We start from the raw sequence: 19,049 nt of genomic DNA on the forward strand, positions 1-19,049 counted from the left end.
CACAATGTATGAGAAAGGTTTATCAGAAGCAATGTAGAAGTTATTTTGGAATAAAGCAGGTTATACCTTGCATGGGAGGAGCCAAGGAAAGACAATATCTCCTTCTAAGGGGAATTGCCCTGCTCATAGCTTTGGCTGCTTGGAGAGTCATAGGATCTTATCCCTCCCTGATACAGCCTAGCATGAACAGGTAAGCTGGGGACAATCAGATTTCTTCTCCAAGGGTTTGAATTGGGACTACAGAGAGAACTGGTGGGTGGATGGAGACATTGATGGAGAAATCCTTGTGAGATAGAAGAGGCCAGAGTGGCCATGATGAGCTGAAAACACATTAAGTTATGAGGAAGCTGAAACCATAGAAAAGTCGGCTGCTTGGGAAATGAAAATAGGGAATGAAATATAGTTGCTAAGAAAATTAGAGAGGCCATGAGAGATATGGAGAAAGTAATTAGTACCTATATCTGTTTCAGAACCAATAGTTTTCCAATTCTAATTCTAGGTATTTGTAATACCTACCCACAACCCCCCACATACACACCTTCCCCTTCACCCTTTCCACCTTTTACTTGAGGTAACTTGAGTGAGCCTCTATTCTTTGCAACTTACAGAGCTTAGCTAAAATATATGTGCCTTAGTTTGCCAGGCTCATAAAAGGCAGGAGAGGTAGGATGGGCTTAGGCATTCCAGACAGAGGGAAGAAAATCATTAACAAAGAGACAGAGGCCTGGAACCAAGTGTCTGTCCAGGGATTAGCAGATTTGTTTTATCCATTTATATTCCAATTTGTTCCAAAGCAAGATTTGAGGCTGAATGTATGACACATGGAAAAAATAAGTAAATGAGAAAATGGATGTGAGGTAAGAACAGAAATAGGAAAATAAGGTTAACATCAGGAGTAGGGATGTTAACAGAATTTGGTGCTTTGGCTAGAACAAAGGAGGCATGAGCTGCTTCTTCTGCAGGTCCAGAAGGAAAAGTTAGGGTTCAGAGTATTACAGTACATACGTTTCCATCAGTCACTTATTTACTCATCAACTAATTCATTCATTTGTTAATCATCTACTATGTACCAGATGCTAGAATGACAACTAAAGAAGAATAAAGGTTGAGTTAGTCCCACTCCAAGGTTCTCACATCTAGGAAGTGAGATAAATGGAAGACGTAAACACACCACACAAACCAGAATACAGCGACTCTATGAATAGGACAAAGTGTTGTGAGATACAAAGAAGCGAAACCAGGGCTTCCCTGGTGGCGCAGTGGTTGAGAATCTGCCTGCTAATGCAGGAGACACGGGTTCGAGCCCTGGTCTGGGAAGATCCCACATGCCACGGAGCAGCTGGGCCCGTGAGCCACAGCTGCTGAGCCTGCGCGTCTGGAGCCTGTGCCCCGCAACGGGAGGGGCCGCGATAGTGAAAGGCCCGCGCACCGCGATGAAGAGCGGTCCCCGCACCGCGATGAAGAGTGGCCCCCACTTGCCGCAACTAGAGAAAGCCCTCGCACGAACCGAAGACCCAGCACAGCCAAAAATAAATAAATAAATAAATAAATAAAAATTAAAAAAAAAAAAAAAAAAAGAAGCGAAACCAGAGTTTGATCAACAGCCATGTCCTTTGCTCGCTTCTTCCATACAACTCTGTCCCAGCAATTGGGAAGATTGAACACTCCATAACAATTCCTAACTGGCAGAAAACAATTTCATATGGCTTGTTCACAGCTGGAGCCAAAGAACCAAAATTACTCTTCAGCATCAGCTTGCAGGTTGCAAAGCCCAGGGATAAGCATAAGACACCTTTGCCATTATTATTCAAGTACCTGGCATATACTGAGTACTAACAATGTGCTAGGTTCCACGGTAAACGGGGGAGGAGATCAAGTTCTGGCCTCAAATGCTCACAGCTGTTTTGTAATCTGATAATTGTGCATGACAAACCTCAGACCATAACTCTCAAAATAGCATGACTGTAGTCATAACAAAATGGAACAACCATTGGCAAAATTTGTTTTCTAGTTATCACTTCCAGAAGGAATTCTGTAACACTACTAGGGGAAGAGCAGAGAAAACTCTCTCAACTTCCTGTCACTAAGCCTCTAAATTATCATCATCTGCATCCATCCCTTCCTCCTTTCTCCTTTCCTGTTACAAAGTGTTTCACCTCTTGTCCACAGCTGATCCACTCCCACCTCCTCAGACACTTGGCTCTAGTCTTCATTTATCTCCTTCATCTTCAACTTCCCTCTATCTATGCCAGGCAAATGCCTCCCCTCAGCATTTAACATATTCAAGTCTTAATTTCATCTCAAAAAAAAAAAAATCCTTGTCTACAGGGTCTTTACTGCCTTCTTAGCTCAATTTAGTCTGGCTTTTATCTCTAAAATTGTTCTTTCCGTGGTCCCGCAATGACTTACTAATTATTCAATCTAATGGTTGTATCTAGTTCTTACCTTCATTAGCAGATGCAATAAGACTGACCATGTAACCTATAAACACTAGAAACTCCCTATAAACACACTCCTCCCCAGAAGGACATTATTCTTCCTTGTAGTCTTCTAACCTCTCTGGGGTCAGTCCTTCTTATCCTACGTGTTGGACTCTTGTCCAAACCTTAAATCATGTTGTTCCTCCTAGAAATCTTCCCTGATTCCCCCAGAATCAGTGTTAGGATCTCCTCCCACATGCTTCCGTTGCACCCAATGCTACTTTCTCAGCCACATCCCATCATTCATTCAACGATCGTTCACTGAGAGCTTTGAATGTGTTGGCCGCTGTGTTAGGAGCTGAGAATACAGATGTGAGCAAAAACACCCACAGGCCCTGCTCTCAAGGTGCTCACAGTCTAATGGGAGAGACATACAATAATCCAATAATTACACAAACAAGTGAATAATTACACCCTGGGATGCATGCTGCGGAAGAAAGGATCAAGGGCAATGAGACTATAAATAGAGGAAACTTAACTCTCTTCTCATCAACAGGGCAGGGGGCATTAAGGTGGTTGTGGGCACTGACGTTGGGGCTGGAATCTTAAGAGTGAGTACATGTGTGAGGGAGGGAGGGCACAAAGAGTGTTCCAGAAAGAAGGGACAACACATAGAACAGACGTACAGCAATAATTGGAAGAGTGTTAACAAGTTAAGGCTTAGAGACCCAAGCAGGCTTCAGTCCATACAGGCTCCTGAAGGGTTATCTAAAAATCTGGTCCCTCTCCTAAGAGCAGTAGGAAGTCACTGAAGGATTCTGAGGGAGGGATGACATAATCAGATTGACAGCTTGAAAAGATCACTTGGTACAGTGTAGAGAATGGATTGGAAGGGACATGAGTGGGCGAGGGGAATACTGGTTACAAGGCTTTTACAGCCCTCCAGGTGAGAGATGATGGTAGGTAGGGCTAGCAGGGTGGCAGTGAATAGGAAAAAAGTGGTCTGATTTGAGAGATTTAGGAAGTAAAGGGGCACAGGATCATATCTAGGGCTTAAAGAAGGTAAGAGGATGAGGAAGGAAGGATGTGAGGGAGTGAGGATGACACGGAGGAGAAGGGTCACAAGGGCAGGGATATTACTTTGGACAAAGCATCAACTTCCTTTAGAGTCTGCTCACCTCCTCCTGTCCTTTCTTCTGTGGATCCCAGGACCAGTCATCAGACTCAAAATCTCTGAATCATCTAAGACTCTCTTCTGGCCTTGCACCGACTCCTGCCCACTTACCCCTACCCTAGTCACACCTCATCAAGATCAATATTTCTAAAAGTATTGTCCCAGAAGGGCTTCTGAAGAGATCACAGAATGATCCAAAATGCAAGTCTTTTCTTTGGCTCCTACAGGCAACTGAAGCAAAATGCCAGACTTTGATTTTTTTTTTTTTATGATAACTGAGTTATAAAGGAGTACTAAAACTTGTTAGTCATAAACTAAAATTAGCCTTTAACTGGAGTTCACAGAAGACTCTAATTCAGTCCTCTACTAAGAAGTCTGCCTGCCAGGCAATGTTTGGCAAAGATGCAAAGCTCCTCTTGCATATACACATGCAGCCAGTTGGAATTCTTGAAATTTTCAGGAAGGACACTTTTTTATTGGGATATTAGCAGTGATGTTTTGAGCTGGTCATGGTTTATGGTGTCTGACATTCATGAATTTTAATTACAAATTATGATTCATGGAGCTTCATCATGATCAATTTAATATGCCATGATTATTTGATTAACCCTCTGGAGTAGAGGGATACATGTCTCTAACCTTATTTCCTGCCATTTTCCTCCTCCCTTCCTTGCTGATCCAGAACATGTGTAAGCAAGCTCTCATCTCAGGAACTTTACACTTGCTATGTCCTCTGCCTGGAATGCCTCCCCGCCCCCGACCCCAGATATCACATAGCTAATTCCTTCACTTCCTTCAGATCTTTCTCAAATGTCACCTCCGTGAGGCCTCCCCTGACTGCTATGTTTAAATCATAATCTTCTGGTTCCCTGAACTTCCTAGTCCATTTCCCTGCTTTATTTTTCTTTTTGACACCTATCACCACCTTATAAACTATGTATTTTACTTATTTGTTTATTGACAATTTATCTCTAACTAACAGATAAGCTCCACTTGAGCAGGGATTTGTGTTTGTTTTGTTGCTATATCACCAATACCTAGCACAGTACCTGGCATATAGTAGGTGCTCAATAAATAATTGTCAAATGAGAATATTTATATCATCAGAATTTTTGTCCTCTTAATTTCCAACACCCAGCTCTTAAGGCATGGGTGCATGTGGTTCAAATGTGAACCATTCATAGCCCTGCTACCAAAGCAGATACAAACATAAACCCAGAAAAGTATGCTTCTACAGTGATGTTTCCTTGTTATCACTCCCCACCAATCTCCTCATCCCAGGCTCAACCCTTTCTATCCTTCAAACTCACTCAGATCAAAATTTCCAAAGAACAATTGGAAGCATTCAGCATTCATATTCAACTCATTTTTCAGAATTTAATATATTCCAGGCATTGTGCTAGGTTCAGGGAAATCAACAATGAATGAGACAGACCATCCTTGCCATCAGAGTTTATAGTCTAGTGGGGATATCACCCTATCCTGCCTCCGGAAAGGTGACTTAATCCCTTATAGGAGAATATGATGGGCAAACTGAGATGTGATGTATGAACAGGAGATGAAAGAGAGATTTGGGGCAGGGTGGCATGGAGCAGGTGGCAGCAGACTGAAAAGACTGTACCAGGCAGGCAACGGAAACAGCAATTTCAAAGGCCTAGAGGAGAAAGACAGTGTGGATGTCCAGGAAGTGAGGGCAGTTCAGGGTGTGCTGGGACTGTGGAATCGTCACAGAGCAATGATGAGATCTGAAGTAGGGTAGGTAGCAAAGGCTAGACCTGGCAAGGCCTTGTAGGCCATACTAAGCAAGTTGGACTTTGGGACTTTATTCTGAGAGCAAGAGGGAGCCAATAAAAGGTTTGATCAGCGATACAAACAATGGAGTTTAAACTCTTCTCTGCCCCCTAACAAACCCAATCCTGACCTCCCCTCTCCACTGCGGGCATCCAAGTCGTAGCTGCCCCCTCCCTGAAGCTTTTATGCTGCTCCAACCTGCATGTCTCTCTCCCTCTCAGCCCCAGGGATCCCATCCTCCCTTATCTTTATATGCCTGTGTTCTGTCTCCCCAACTGGACTGAGTTCCCAGATGACAGGGACTTCTCAAGGCTCTCAAGGCAGTCCCACACCCAGCTCACCACTGGCGCAGACTGGGCCTCAATGAGACAAGAGGGTGATGAATACAACCCAGCACAGCCCAGCCTGTGCTCACACTCCACACACCGATGTTTACCCCGTTCTGAAACAACCCTTCCCTCCAGGGGGCAGTGCTGATGTGCGCAAGGCCAGTTGACCTGGGTTTCTGTCTCCTGTCTGCTGTCACCTCTCTCTGCTCTCAGTTTACCTAGCCTCTGATGTCTCCCCTAACGGGCTGGAGAAACTGATTCCCAAGCTTGTTCAAACTGCTAGAAAAATCTAATCTGGAGTGACAGAAAGCAGATCAGTGGTTACCTGGGGCTGGGAGGTTGGGGAGAATGGACTGGAACGAGGTGCAAGGAAACTTTTGGGGGTAGAGGAAGCGTCCTATATCTTGATTGTGGTGGTATATAAATTTGTCAAAACCTGTCAACATGTACAGCTAAAATGGTCCATTTCATTGTATGTAAACCAGACCTCAGTAATGCTGAATTTAAAACAAACTGCATGTAAATTAAAAGTCGGTAGCCCCAAGCCCAGTACATGAGCTTCAAAACACAGTTCAACCCTGACATAAAACTAGGGCGAGGCCATACGGGAATAGCAGCTTCCCCATGGTTGCAGAGATCTAAGAACGATGGGTGCACCTGCTATGGAAGGCCAGGTGAAAGAAGCAAAGGAGCAAAGGCTAACAATACAGAGGAGGCCAGACCCAAATATGTAAAGTCACAAACAGCATGCACACAGATTTGGTCTCCAAACCTCAAAATACCTAGGCCTGAGATAGTGCTTATTTAAGAATAAGTAAGTAGAAGTTCTGCCTCACAAAGCAAGAAACTGCATATTAGTCCCAAAATGATAATTCATAAACGGTTTGGAAAAAGTGGTTCTTGAAGGACTGAGTGGCTTCACCACAGAGAGCTCCTCGAGAAGCTGGGCCTTACCTCTCCTTTCAGGGTGAAGCTGGGTGGGTTAAGAGGGGTGACTCTTGGGTTTCCTGTGAGAAGGGATGACATCTGTCCAGGTGGCAACAAGGACAGCTTGGAGGGGCCAGTTTGGAGTGAGGAGTGTGTGAAAGGGGATGGGAAAGGAGTCTCTGCCCTCTTCTTCTTTGCCTGAACTGTCTCTCCTCACAAGTCTCCCAACACAGAAGATCTGAACCATACTCCCACACACAATCTGTTCTGTGTCTCCGGTACAGTTCTCCTGTACTCTCCTGTGAGTTCCCAAAGGCCAGTGTCTCCACCTAGCCCAGCACTGAGCACTCAGCAAAGGGCAGGAGAAATTACTTATTTGCGACAAGACTGTGAGGACGATGAGGAACATATTGGTAGGAGTGGGGATGGGGGTTTAAGGAGGATGGGCCCGTCAGGCTGGGTCTGTGGAGTGAGGGAATGGAACGGTGAGAGGAGGACAGGTGGAAGAGTGGTAGGAAACAGTGGGTCGGGGGCAGTGTGGGAGAGGAGGCTAGGATTAGTGGGAGAGAGCAGGACAGGGTCAGAGGTCACTGGGAACACAGGCCAGGAATCACAGGGGGGAGATAAGTCAACAGGGAAAGGAAGATGAAGGATCAGTAGCAGAGGTATGATCAGTGGTCATTGGCAGCGAAGGTCAGAGGTCGTCGGGATAGAGCAGGTCGAGGTGTGTGTTACCTGCCTGCGAGGCGGTGGTTTGTGGGGCATCTTCGAAGAAGCAGGAAGCACCTCAACACTTGGAGCGCCTACAAAACGCTCCCCTGCCAGAGGACAAGAAGTTTGTCCGTCCCCTCAATCATGCACAGGAAATCCGGATTCTCTTTCACTTCAATTCCCAGTCTCAGGGGTTCTTTGGGGACACCCGACGTTTTGGGTCCCCGCGCCCTCGCAGAATGGAATCGGCTCCTCCCTGACGCGGTTACCCAGCAACTAACCTGCAGCCAAGGCGCAGGCGCCTCTGATGCCCCCTCCCTGCTCGAGGGGAAGGCGGGGCTGGGCGCGCGGGGAACCACCAGCTCCACTAAGCCCCGCCCCCTAAGGCCAGATGACCGGCTGCTGCGCCTTTCGAACTCCCGCATGTGGGAGGGGCTAGTGAGCCTAGACACCGCCTCCTCATGAATAATGCAGGATCAGGCGGTGTCCCGGACCCGGAAGTGGAGTTGCCGAGTCACGGCAGTGGCTGAGCTGCTGACAGGAGGCGGCGGCGGAGGTGGAGGCGAGGCAAGACCTGCGGCTCTGCAGGGCCACGGTCGCTGTAGCGCTAGGCAAGCTGACGGAGCCACGCCGGCCTCAGCCCAACTGCAAACCTCCCGCCTCGTGCCCACCCTCCATCTGCCCGACTGGTCCGGGGCGGCCTAGTCTGCACCACCGACCCGGCTCCTGGGGCCGCCGCCCCGCGCGGTCCCGTTGGCGTCCCTGGCCGCGCCCGACCCCCGGCCCCCTAGCCCACCGGCACCATGATGGAGGAGATCGACCGGTTCCAGGTGCCCACCGCGCACTCGGAGATGCAGCCGCTGGTGAGGGGGCGGGCGGCGGGCAGGCCAGGGCCGGGAGGGGACGCTGCCTGAGGGGGAGGGAGGGAGGCAAGCCTTGGGGACTGTGCGGAGGGGGCGCCTCGGATGGAGTAGAGAGCCGTGAAAACGCATCGCCGGGGGAGGGGGACTTGGAGGACTAGAAAACGGTGGGAGGATACGTGGGATGACAGCAAAGGGGCCTGTAAGGGCGGAGAGCACTGCCAGCGGAGGCAGGCCAAGGGAGTTACGGGGAGCGCCGTCGGATGGAACCGAGCGGGGGCACAATGGTGCACACCGTTAGTGGAGGGAGGCCCATAGCGGGGAAAGGAAGGGAACTGTCTTGAGGCACCGCCGGTGGCAGGCCCAGGGGGCTGGGATGAGAGGTAGGGAGGCGTTTAGACCTAGAGGCCTGTGATGCTCAGAGCGGGGGAGGGGGCCAGGAGCAGTCAGTCTGAGGGACGGGAATAGGTTTGTAGAGGAGGAGGGGCCTCCCCGCCAGTTCACTGGCTATGGATGGGAACGCAGGGCCCGGGCAGAGGACGAGTGGGGACAGGGCATCCATGCAGGACCCGGGAATTCCGTTCTTCTCCGGAAGAGAGTGCAGTCAAGAGAGTGCTGGGGGTGCTGGAGCCGGGAAGGAAAGAGCTCGGTGGCGAGATGGAGAATCCAGAGCGCACATGAGAGAGCTGGGGAACCGGCAGGAGAGGGGGCGGGGCCGCACTGGAGCCGCCTGTGCCCACCGGTTCGGAAGAGCCCCCAGCATCCTAGGCCTACGTGCTTGGAGTCCTTGCTGGGCGCCGATCCTGCCGCCTGTCCGCGGTCCCGGAGTCAGGGAAGAATGATGTCATCGCTGCCGGCGCGGAGGGGATGGAAGGGGGAGGGCGATGCACGGAGGCCGGCCTAGGGGAGACCATACCCATTGGCCACCGTCCCGGGGCGTCTACCTGACTGGCTTGTACATCCGCCGGGCGAGAGACGCCGAGGCCTAGCGGCGGCGTCTTTCCAACTGGGAGAAGGAAAGGGAGAAGGGAGGGAGTGCCCGGCTCTGTTCGCTTTGCTTTTCCTTCTCCTTTCCCCCTTGGAGCCCAGGTGGGAGCTGGAAGGAGGCAAGGCAGGCCAGGAACCTGAAGGTGCGGATGCCCTATTCTATGAGCTCAGCTAGAGCTGAGCAGAGCTCTCCAGGTCTTGAAGCTCTGGGGTTCCCTAACCCTCTTCCCTCTGTGTTAGGCGGAGGTGAGGAACAGGTTCTACCCTTGGGACCCCCGCCCCTGGCTGACAGATGTGCTTTGTGGCTTTCTGAGCAAGTAATCTATCCATTACAGCAGCCAAGACAGACCTTGGCAGGGACCCATGACCAACTCTAAGCCACACCTTTTGGGGGATGGTAGAGAGAATCATTAGAGGCCACCTAGCCAGAGATAAGTGTCTTTTTTCCCCTTTTGTGACTACTTAGTTCTAGTAGCCCAAACAGAGAAGCTCTACAGATGTGTAATATTAAACTGGGGAGAGAGATGCTGCTGGACTTTTTTCCTAGCCTGATGCCATCATTGGGTTATTTGAGGGCCGGAAAATCCTGGTTGAGAAGTCTGTCCCATGAACTTGAAGAACTTTGGGCTGGGCTAAGAGAACACTCCTTTCTGAATTATCTTTCCAGCCAACCTGGCTTGTCAAACTAGATTGCCCTTCCAGTTGTACGTATCTAATCAAGAATCAAAAGGGAGGGCAGATGAAGGAGGAGAAGGTCCAAATGAATGAGAAGAAAGCAATGAGTTGGTTCTTGCCTCCCATCTGGGGTTCCTAAGGAGGGAGGCAATAGCTGTCCAGGGAGAGGGGAGAAGGAAGGGGTCACCAGGTTCTCTCAGTTGTCCCTGATGCCTCTGTTTTTGCCTGAAGTTTTCAACGATGGTTTGAGTGAGTAGTGTCCTCAGAAGACTCCTGGGCTGCTTCTGATCTGTGTGGCTCTGAAGTAGAAGTGCTTACGGCAAGGAGGCACTTATCAGAAAAGCTGTGATTGCCTTCAGACCCTTTTCTTGAAGGCTAAAGGAGCCCTTCTCTGCAAGAGGATACTTTGTTGAGGTTGAATGAGAGCCTTACGGAAGTAGCAATACAGTCATCCCCCATTTGGGGGTCATAGCCATTGCCCTGCAGATCTCTGCCTCTCCACCACTGTTCCCAGGTCAAAGTCTAGAGGATCCCCAGAACTCCTGAAATGCTCTTTGTATTATTGAGACCAGCAGAATCTTGTGTGGAGTTTCCCCAAGAGTCTTCATTTCGGGGCATAAGGAATCAAGGTGGCATACTGCAGAAAAGAAGGGCAAAGTGGCCCTTTAGGGGTGTTTGGGTAGACCTTAAAAACCAGGGTCTCAGACTCAGCTGTGACCTATTTCGTTTTTTGCCATTATTTATTAAGACCTCTAGGAAATCTCTCTTCTCTGGACTCAGTTTCCCAGTTATGAAATGAAGACAAACTATTTCTTTAAAGTTTAAACAATAGCTCCTCACTCTTCCAAAGAATATCATAGTGACCTGACGTCATTGATTCAGCAAATTCATTCACCAAATATTTATTGAGCACCAGCTCTGTTCCAGGTATATACTAGGTACTGGGGACACAGTGGTTAGCAACATAGACACAGATATAGCCCTGCCTCCTGGAGCTCACAGTTCAGCAGAAGTTATTGTTCTTGCTCACCCCCCTCAGTGTGAGTCCCTCTGAGGGCAGAGGCGGGGCTGTCTCCTTAAGCCCTAAGGGAAACAAGGCAATGCTTGTGTCAGTATCATTGCCCCTTTCTGGACCAAGCTGTACCGATAGTGGCCTGTCACATGGGCTTGATTATCAAATAACGCTCTCCCACCCATAGTGGTTGGAAGAATCCAGAGGCCATTCCTTACTTGGAGAGATGAACTGTAGGTGGAAAACATCTTTCTTTTAATTTACTTGAAAGAGAAACTTGCACGTGAAAAAGAGGCCCAGGGGAGCGGCAGGAGCTAGGAGAGAAGGCGCAGCCAGCAGAACTGGGTGTTTCCAAGGTGCTAATTTAAGCATTAGTTCTCAGCTAGTAGGAGGAAGAGGAAGAGATCCCTGCTCTGTTGTTGCTGCTGCTGTTGCCACAGCTGCACGGAGCCTCCTGTCTGGGGTGGGAGTTTGCCTGAAGGGAGTTGCCTCCCTACTTTCCTCATCACACCAATTATTTAATTGGCCTGGCGGCATCGCAGCAGCTGAACCAGGCCTGGGCCTCTCCCTGAGAGCTCCCCAAGGTTTCTTTTCTGTCTCCTTATGAAAGGAATGAGAGCTCCTCTGGGAGACCTAGTCCCTGGGTTCCCCTCCTCCTGTGTCTATCTCCTAGACAATCCTGAGTGTTTCTGAGCACAGATTTTCGCAAAGACAGGGGTAGGCACACCTTGTATGTCAGTTCTATGGCCAAGCCACACACCTTACTGATCTAGGGAAGCTCCCAGCTGTCCAAGGCTCTCTGTTGAGCAATTGTGTTGAATTTGGGCTATTGTTTGTATGAGCAGCAGGGATAGGCTCTCTGGCCCTACTGTCTGTCTGCTGGGCTGGTTGGTACAGCCTCACAGTCTATGTCTTCTCTTTGGCTGTAATGGAGAGGAAGAGATTTGGGGGGGTGGGGGGCGGGGAAAGCATATGGCACTGGACAGGGTCTCTGTGCTCTTGAGAGAAATACTAGTCTGGCCTCACTGAAACCCAGGTTATCCGTTAACTCAGTTGTATAGTTCACAAGCATATGCTCAGTTCCAGGTACTTTACAGATAAAGATAAGTGAGATCTCTCCAGGGGGTGGCCAGGAGAAAGATGGGCTCAAATGGCTACAGGAAGCTTTTAGATACACGTTAGGAAAGAGTGGTGATCAATGTAGGGCATTCCTAGGAAAGAGTGACACCTTGCTTGGGAGAAGATGAGGAAAGCTGAGGTTCTGACCCTTTGACCACGTGAGCTTGGAAAGGAATTTCAGACTCCTCCTGACTCCTTGCGCTCAGGGATGGGGATGGTCAGGACATTAATTTAGTGAGTGGGTCACAGCAGCTCCTGAAAGTGGCAGAGGGAACATTGTAAAGCTAGCAAGAAGCCACTATGGAAAATTGACCTACATGTATTCTGTGGTCTGGGAGCCTTAAGTCACCTCCTTGTAGTAAAAGGACTCTTCAGCTTAAGGGTGGATTCTCCTAATGGTCCAGGTAACTCATGACCCAGTAGCATTTCTCAGGTTCTAGGAAGAGGCACACCCTTCTCTCTCTTCCTATATTGCAAAGTGAGGGTCAGGTTTGCTCAGACCTCCAGCTCCTCCCTTATTGCTCATCTCCTCAGTCAACAAACACTAAGAACCTACTTTCTGCTGACTGTTGTGCTGAGCTCGATAACACAGCCTCTTGCTCCAGGGATGGATATACACAGTCAAGACAGATTGAGGCATTCAGGGTGATGAGCACCGTAAGAAGTAAGAACCAGGTCCAGCAGCGCCAAAGGAAAACAGTAAGGCCTTTCGTCAAGTAGTCAGGGAAGGCTTCACAGAGGAGACATTGCTGAACTGGCTCTTAGAAGAGGACTAGAAACTTGGCAGACCAAGAAGAGGAGGTGAGGACAAGAGTTCCAGGCAAAGGGCATAGAGGCAGAATCGAAAGGGTGCATTTGAATGAATAAAGCGTTATAGTTAAGGAAATAACATGATCCAATTTGAGTTTAGGACTATCATTCCAGGAGTGGTTGAGAGATTGGAAAAGGTGAGATTGGAGGTTGGAAAACGAATATGAAGGTGGGTATAATAATAATCTAGGCAAGAGATGACAAAGGCCTACACTAAAGCAGAAAGAGAGAGGGGACATTTATGTACAGAGACTAATAAAGTGGAATAGGCAGGATGTGGTACCTGTTTGGAGGTGGGGTGGAGAGGTAGGGAGTCCAGAATGACTCCCAGGTTTCTGGCATGTATATATCTGGATGGCAAGAGGTACCATCACCACCCCAGGAAATTTGAGGGGGTCTGTATACCTCTTGGCTTCAGGGACTGCTTATACGGGAGAAGGCTGCTGTTTTCCTTTGCTCTGCTTCTGAAGCCGCAATCTTGGGGTTATTGAAAAACCAAAGAGCAGAGTGACACTAGCCCCACAGCCTCAAAAGGATGCTAAGTGTGCTCATCTGCCAGTGAATACTTTTCCTCTGTAACCTGCTTTGATGAATGCAAGTGAATTGGTGGCAGTGAGGAGCCATGGTAGGTTGTTTCCCCCCCCAACCCCCGAAGCACTTTGATAAAGGAAAAATAAAATCCTTTGTTGGCTGAGAGAGTGTTTCTGTTGCAGTTTCTGGCCTTGCTTTTACCGTCATTCTGGTCAAACCTATGGTTTTCTGGCTGATTGGTTGAGCTGGGCCCTTTCACTGATTTCCTCTAGAATGGATGGATATATGAGTTACTGCTTCACTTGCAAGAGGCAGAATGGAAAAGGACATGTACCTCCTTTCTCTGAGACCAGCCTGGAAAGCTGCACTTGGTGTAGAAACAGCACCCAGGGTGATATCTTCCAGGCAAGCTGTGCCAAGGGAGCAGGCTTCTGGGTTGAGATTGCTCAGGGGTGACTTGGCTTCTCAGATGCCCCAAGTGTAGCCTCTGCAGGGAGGCACATGGTACCAGGAGGCTACCTGACTCCATGGCTGCTGGGAGTCAAGCTGAGTCATTTCCAACCCCCAACTGCCTGCTGCCCTTGACTGACTATAGCTCAGAGTGAACAGAGATGGAAAACAGAGCCTTCCTCACTTGAACCTGATTAGCTTCAGGGACCCTCCACCCTCCTTGTGAGGGCAGGTGGAGCCTTGTGTCTGGAAAGGGGACATGGGAGACTTAGCTTCCTGGCTTAGCCGCTTCATGCTTTCCAGCAGACCCTGGGAGAACTGGTGCAGGGAGCCCCAGAGGAGGCAGGAAGCGGAGAATCAGGCTCAGGGCAGCTACCCAGAGGTGCTGGTTGAAGGAAACAAGAGGCGTGGCTCAGCAGGCTCGCAAGTCATTGTTTCCTTAGGAGACTGGTGGGAATCTGGCCATCTGGGCGGAGAAAGGAAGGCAGGAAGGGGGCAGAGCTGGAGCCAGCTGTGGATCTGGCTCCGCTCTGGAGTTCAGAAATTGGCACATGACCCATCGGCCTCACTGTGGGGCAGCCGAGTGAACTCCTGGGCTCTAGGGAGTGGGGAGGTTGTCTAGGAAGAAGGCCCAGAGGGTCTGGGCTGGGGAACGGGTAGATGGGGGCTAGTAGGAGATCCCTCTAGATTTTACATTCTTAGGAGCCAGTTCAAGCAAATGTGTACTTGAATTTGTTGTTGTTATTCAGAGATGTCAAACTGAGGGTCAGATGGTTGTGTTTCTTGAGGGTGAATTTTAAGTTTCTGTGATGATGATGATGTATGTGAGTGTGTACACAAGTAAGAGGGGACTAATGGCCATAAAGAATGTTCTCTGAATGACCATTCTAGCCCTGGGAAGTATTAAGTATGACAAGAAGCCACACCCAGGCAGAAATGAGCACAGCTACGGTGGTTCCTGTCCTGGTTTTGCCTGTTTCCATCACCAGACTCTTGGCTGTCATAACCAAAGTCCACCCCATCTATCTATTTATAACAATACCTGAAGGGGTACTTTAACTAAGTTTTATCGAATTAACTGCACCCAAACTATGGAGTGAGAACCATATATATTTTACTATGTAGTTAACTTAAACATAATTATGTACAAGCTATAAATGATTTATAGTTCCCATATTAATTCCCAAGTTTATCCTTATAAAGGAATTAGTGAAGCTCTCAGTCAAGCATGGCTCAGACCAGCATTTCCTATAGTATATTCTCAGGAATATTGGTCCTTTGAGATACTTTATGGGGGGAAAAAAGTACCTATAGACAAATTCCTTTCGGAAACCCTATAACTCCATCCTATCACAATGTTTACTAGCATTTTAAAGACTCTGAGAAGCCCTGCAATAAAGAAATCTTTCCAGCTTTGTTTAATCCAGTGTTTCTCAAACTTGCAGAACTATGGAACCTTTTTTCATGTTACATCTATTAACGTCTTACAGAACCATTGTGTTTCATGAAATGCTCTTTGGGAAACCCTGACTTAGAAATTAGTCTCTCTTCTGATCGGGTCTAGATTTCTATTCTTCCCAGCTCTTTTGAGCCTCTTTTATAACCCACGCCATTTTGCCCTATGCTAGTTTCTAATGGGATGTTGCTGCTTTGTGTCAGGGTCTGAACTTGTTGCCATCAGTAGGAAGTTCTTAGTGAACTTTGGCAGGTGCAGAAGCAAATATTTTTGCTTCTGACCAAACGAGGTCAGGTGCTTCGTTTTTCTCAAGACAATGCTGAGGGGGGTTTACTTCCCAGGTCCCTCTACTAAACGCTGCTTTGGTGAAATCAGCATTTTCACCATTAGCTTTTCTTTTTTCTTTTTTTGACAGCTTCATTGAGATGTAATTCATATACTGTACACTTTACCCATTTCGTATTTTACTTTTAATCCTGGTGTGGTGCTTCATGCCTCAGTTCTATTCACCCCTTATGCTAATGCCCACTGATCAGTAGGGGCTGCCTGGAGCATGTGTTAAGGTAGATCCTGAGGCTAAGTCCTGGTTCAATGAGAAACAGTGACATGGTTGAGTTTCCATGTCTGCCATAGTCTTCAGTGGGGGAAACATCAGTTCTAGGCTTCTGCTTGCCATCCTGGCAGCCCTGAATCATCATAGTTATCCTAGGCAAAGAACACAGGAAAAGAAGTCTCTTGGAGATGTTAGCCAGCTTAGCAATCTGTTTCACTGAGGGTTGGAGTCTTAGGATATGGTTCTTTAAGAAATGAATGGAGAAAACTGAACTTTCCTCCCCTGATTTTCAGCGTGGGTTTTTGAAGTATTGACTTGATATAAAGTAAATAATCCTTTGGAAACAGGCCATGTAAGAGGGAAGAACCTTGACTCTGCTGAGCAGATAAGAGGGGAAAAGAGGCAGATTCAGAAAGAGATCTCATAAATATCTCATAAGGTGTTGGCCATGCTTAAGATGAAACTATAAGCCCTTGGCTGAAGGAGCAAGAAGAAGGAGTAGGCTACAAGAGGAGATCCTTAAGCCAGCAGTTCCTGGCGAGGAGAAGGCCCTACCGTCGGCTCTACAGCCTTAGCACTCTTTTTCCCAGGCTAAACGCTTTGCTTTTTCCTTCCACCATTTTCCTGGAGTCTGGTTTCCAAATCCCTAGTCATTCTGGCTGCTCTAGTGGGTACTTTTGAGTTTCTCACCCCTGGAAGTAGACACAGCCCTCTCCATGTGATCTGACCAGTACAGATTACAGTGGGGCTGCCACTATCCAAAATATTGATATTGTACTTCCATTATCATCAGTCGAGGTTTCATGATCATATTTAGTAGCTGTACATATTGTTATATTGAACTCAGGACACATTGCCTTAGCAATGTAGAATCAAAGCAAGAACCTGGAGTGACATCTTGGGTTAGGCTGGCTGCTAATACAGGTAAGAGTCCACTGGGGCTAGTGAGGTGGCGGTTTCATATTTAGTAGAAACTCTACCACATGTGTGTAATGTGACTCTTATTCTCAGAGATGTAGCTGGCTGAATTCAGCAATGTGGAATTTAAATAGGAATCAGGCTAAGGCTGTGTGAGTGGGTAGACTAGGGCAGACCTTCAAAGAGAGCTAATGCTTATGTGGACAGATGCTTAATGGAAGTCTTCTATGTGACACAGCCACCAGACAAGCTAATGTGCTATTAGGCTACGTTAATAGAAATTTGAAGTTCAGGTCCTAGGAGGTGATAGTCCTACTCTGCACTGGTCAGTGCCATCTAAAGTCCTGCATTTTGTGCTGATGTCATTATTCAAAAGATGGAGGGACTAGAATGATGAAAGAGTCAAAACCATGTCCTGTGAGAATAGTTGGAAGAACTGAGGCTGTTCAACCTGCAAAAACAAAACAAAACAAAATATAAACAACAACAGTCTTAGAAAAAGCATTTTAAGGTTTTCAAATGCCTAAAGGGCTGGAGTTAAGAAAAGAAAGATGGTTAGACTTCATATTATCTGTGGCTTCACAGGGAGGAACCAGGGCAGTTAGGTGGGAGTGTGGACGTGCTTCTATCTTTGGACTCCATTGCCTCTCGTTTCCTGTGGTAGCAGTTCCTAAACTGGGCCAAAGGCCAGGCACCTAGAAGACACATTGCTCTTTGCAAAATGCCACAGTCTGTGTAAAGGAGCTAGGAACAACATTCTAGCAATAAACATGGCTGTTAAGTATGTGCAATATAAACATGCCCCAAAAAATTCATTGTGGAACTTAGTATGAGCAGCACTTTCCTTGTTTTCTGTTAGTATGTGTTTGCTAATCTTTCTTATTTTTCAAGGCCAATCACAAAAATGCCCCATTCTTCATGTGTCCTTTCTTTTCCTTCAATAAGATGTGAACTCTCCATTCTACCTTTCCTGTGGCCTTAAAACATTGTCTCTGTGTGAAGTTTATGGATGCAGTTGTCTTATCCTTATCTTAAATTTCTTTCTAAGGTAGATGCAAAGATGTTTCCAAAGCACCTGAACTCCACCTTGTGCAATAGATTGGGAAAATAATTTTTGCCTATTTTACAAATATGCAAGCAGAATTCCACAAAGATAAATAGGCTTGGCCATTGCCCAGCTGGAGGTTGGCATGGCCTAGACTAGAACCCAGGTATCCTGATTCCCAGGCCCATGATATTTCTCTCACAATCTGGGGCTTAATTTCAGTTCTTCTGCATCAACTTAAATTTCTCCACTGGCTTTTGAGGCATCTACACTAGGTTTTTGCCTTTCCAGGTGGCCATACGTTCTACCATTCATGCCAACTTTCTTCCTGGTAGGTCCAGCCAGGCCCTTCACCTCTTCTCACCTATTGGCATCTTGAGGCCTCCTCTTAAATATTCTCTCCCCTCTTCTTCTCTGCCTATTCTGCTCCTACCCATTCTTCAAAGGTCCATATAAACTCCCCTTCTCCAGGAAGCCTTCTCTGACTATTCTAGTGAGTTCTCAACCAAGCCCAAAAGCCTCTATAACCTGTGGCATATAACTTGATACATATGATATCCTGATTTGGAGTGTACACTTTGATGTGTTGTGTTGTAAGTCTCATCACCCCAACTCCTCTTTTAACTCCTTGGCAGATAGCTTCTGCTCCCAAAGCTCACAGTCTGACAAAGAAGAAACTTGCTCTCATGAAACAGAACTACAGAAGACTACAGCTGCATCCTTTAAAAATGAGTACAGGAGTGGGGAGGAGGTGATTCTAAGGAGGGGAGCAGGAGAGACCCAGAGGGGGATGACTAAGTGGGAGTTCGTTAGCAGAGTAGAAGGTACACGTGGGGAATTGTGGGAGAGTCAGGGGGATACATGGATTGGGGCACTCATTTATTACTCAAAAAATATCCTTTGAGCATCTGATATATGCAAGACACTATACCAGACACAAGGAATAATATGATACATAAAGCAAACATGGTCCCTGCCCTTATGAACTGGCAATCCAGTGGGAAAGAAAGATACTAAACAAATAAAGCGCACAAACAAAATTACAATGACAAACTATGACAAGTGACAGAAAAGACATGAGAGAGAATAATACAGCCTCCCATATTAGATTGGGGATGTCAGGCAAGGCTCCTATGAGAAAGTGATGTTTGAGCTCAGACCACAGGGTGAGAAAGGGCTTGAGTGCTCTGACAAGGAGGGACTTGCTCCTTGCTCCCAGAAGTGGGGTGGGGGCTCCCAGCTGAGTTTGCAGTCTGAGTCCCTTACAGACTGGCCTTTCTC

The 19,049-nt window shown here is 47.6% G+C and overlaps 2 protein-coding genes across 7 annotated transcripts in view; one reads left to right on the forward strand and one right to left on the reverse strand.

Moving 5' to 3' along the window:
- DNAI1 (dynein axonemal intermediate chain 1) overlaps positions 1 to 7,559 on the reverse strand; it is a 60,140-nt gene extending 52,581 nt beyond the window's left edge. The window contains exon 1 of the mRNA XM_007177001.2: positions 7,377 to 7,559. Coding sequence (XP_007177063.2) covers positions 7,377 to 7,406 — 30 coding nt within the window. The 5' untranslated portion in view covers positions 7,407 to 7,559. The remainder of the gene's footprint in view (positions 1 to 7,376) is intronic.
- A 294-nt stretch (positions 7,560 to 7,853) lies between these two features.
- FAM219A (family with sequence similarity 219 member A) overlaps positions 7,854 to 19,049 on the forward strand; it is a 54,730-nt gene continuing 43,534 nt past the window's right edge. For 4 of the 6 annotated variants that reach the window (XM_057548984.1, XM_057548985.1, XM_057548987.1 and 1 more), the window contains exon 1: positions 7,854 to 8,215. In XM_057548984.1, the coding sequence (XP_057404967.1) occupies positions 8,156 to 8,215 (60 nt within the window). In that variant the 5' untranslated portion in view covers positions 7,854 to 8,155. The remainder of the gene's footprint in view (positions 8,216 to 19,049) is intronic. The other 2 variants (XM_057548986.1, XM_057548989.1) reach the window with 1 other exon arrangement.

Source organism: Balaenoptera acutorostrata, chromosome 6 (genome assembly GCF_949987535.1).
Source record: "Balaenoptera acutorostrata chromosome 6, mBalAcu1.1, whole genome shotgun sequence".
Taxonomy (NCBI): Eukaryota; Metazoa; Chordata; class Mammalia; order Artiodactyla; family Balaenopteridae; genus Balaenoptera; species Balaenoptera acutorostrata.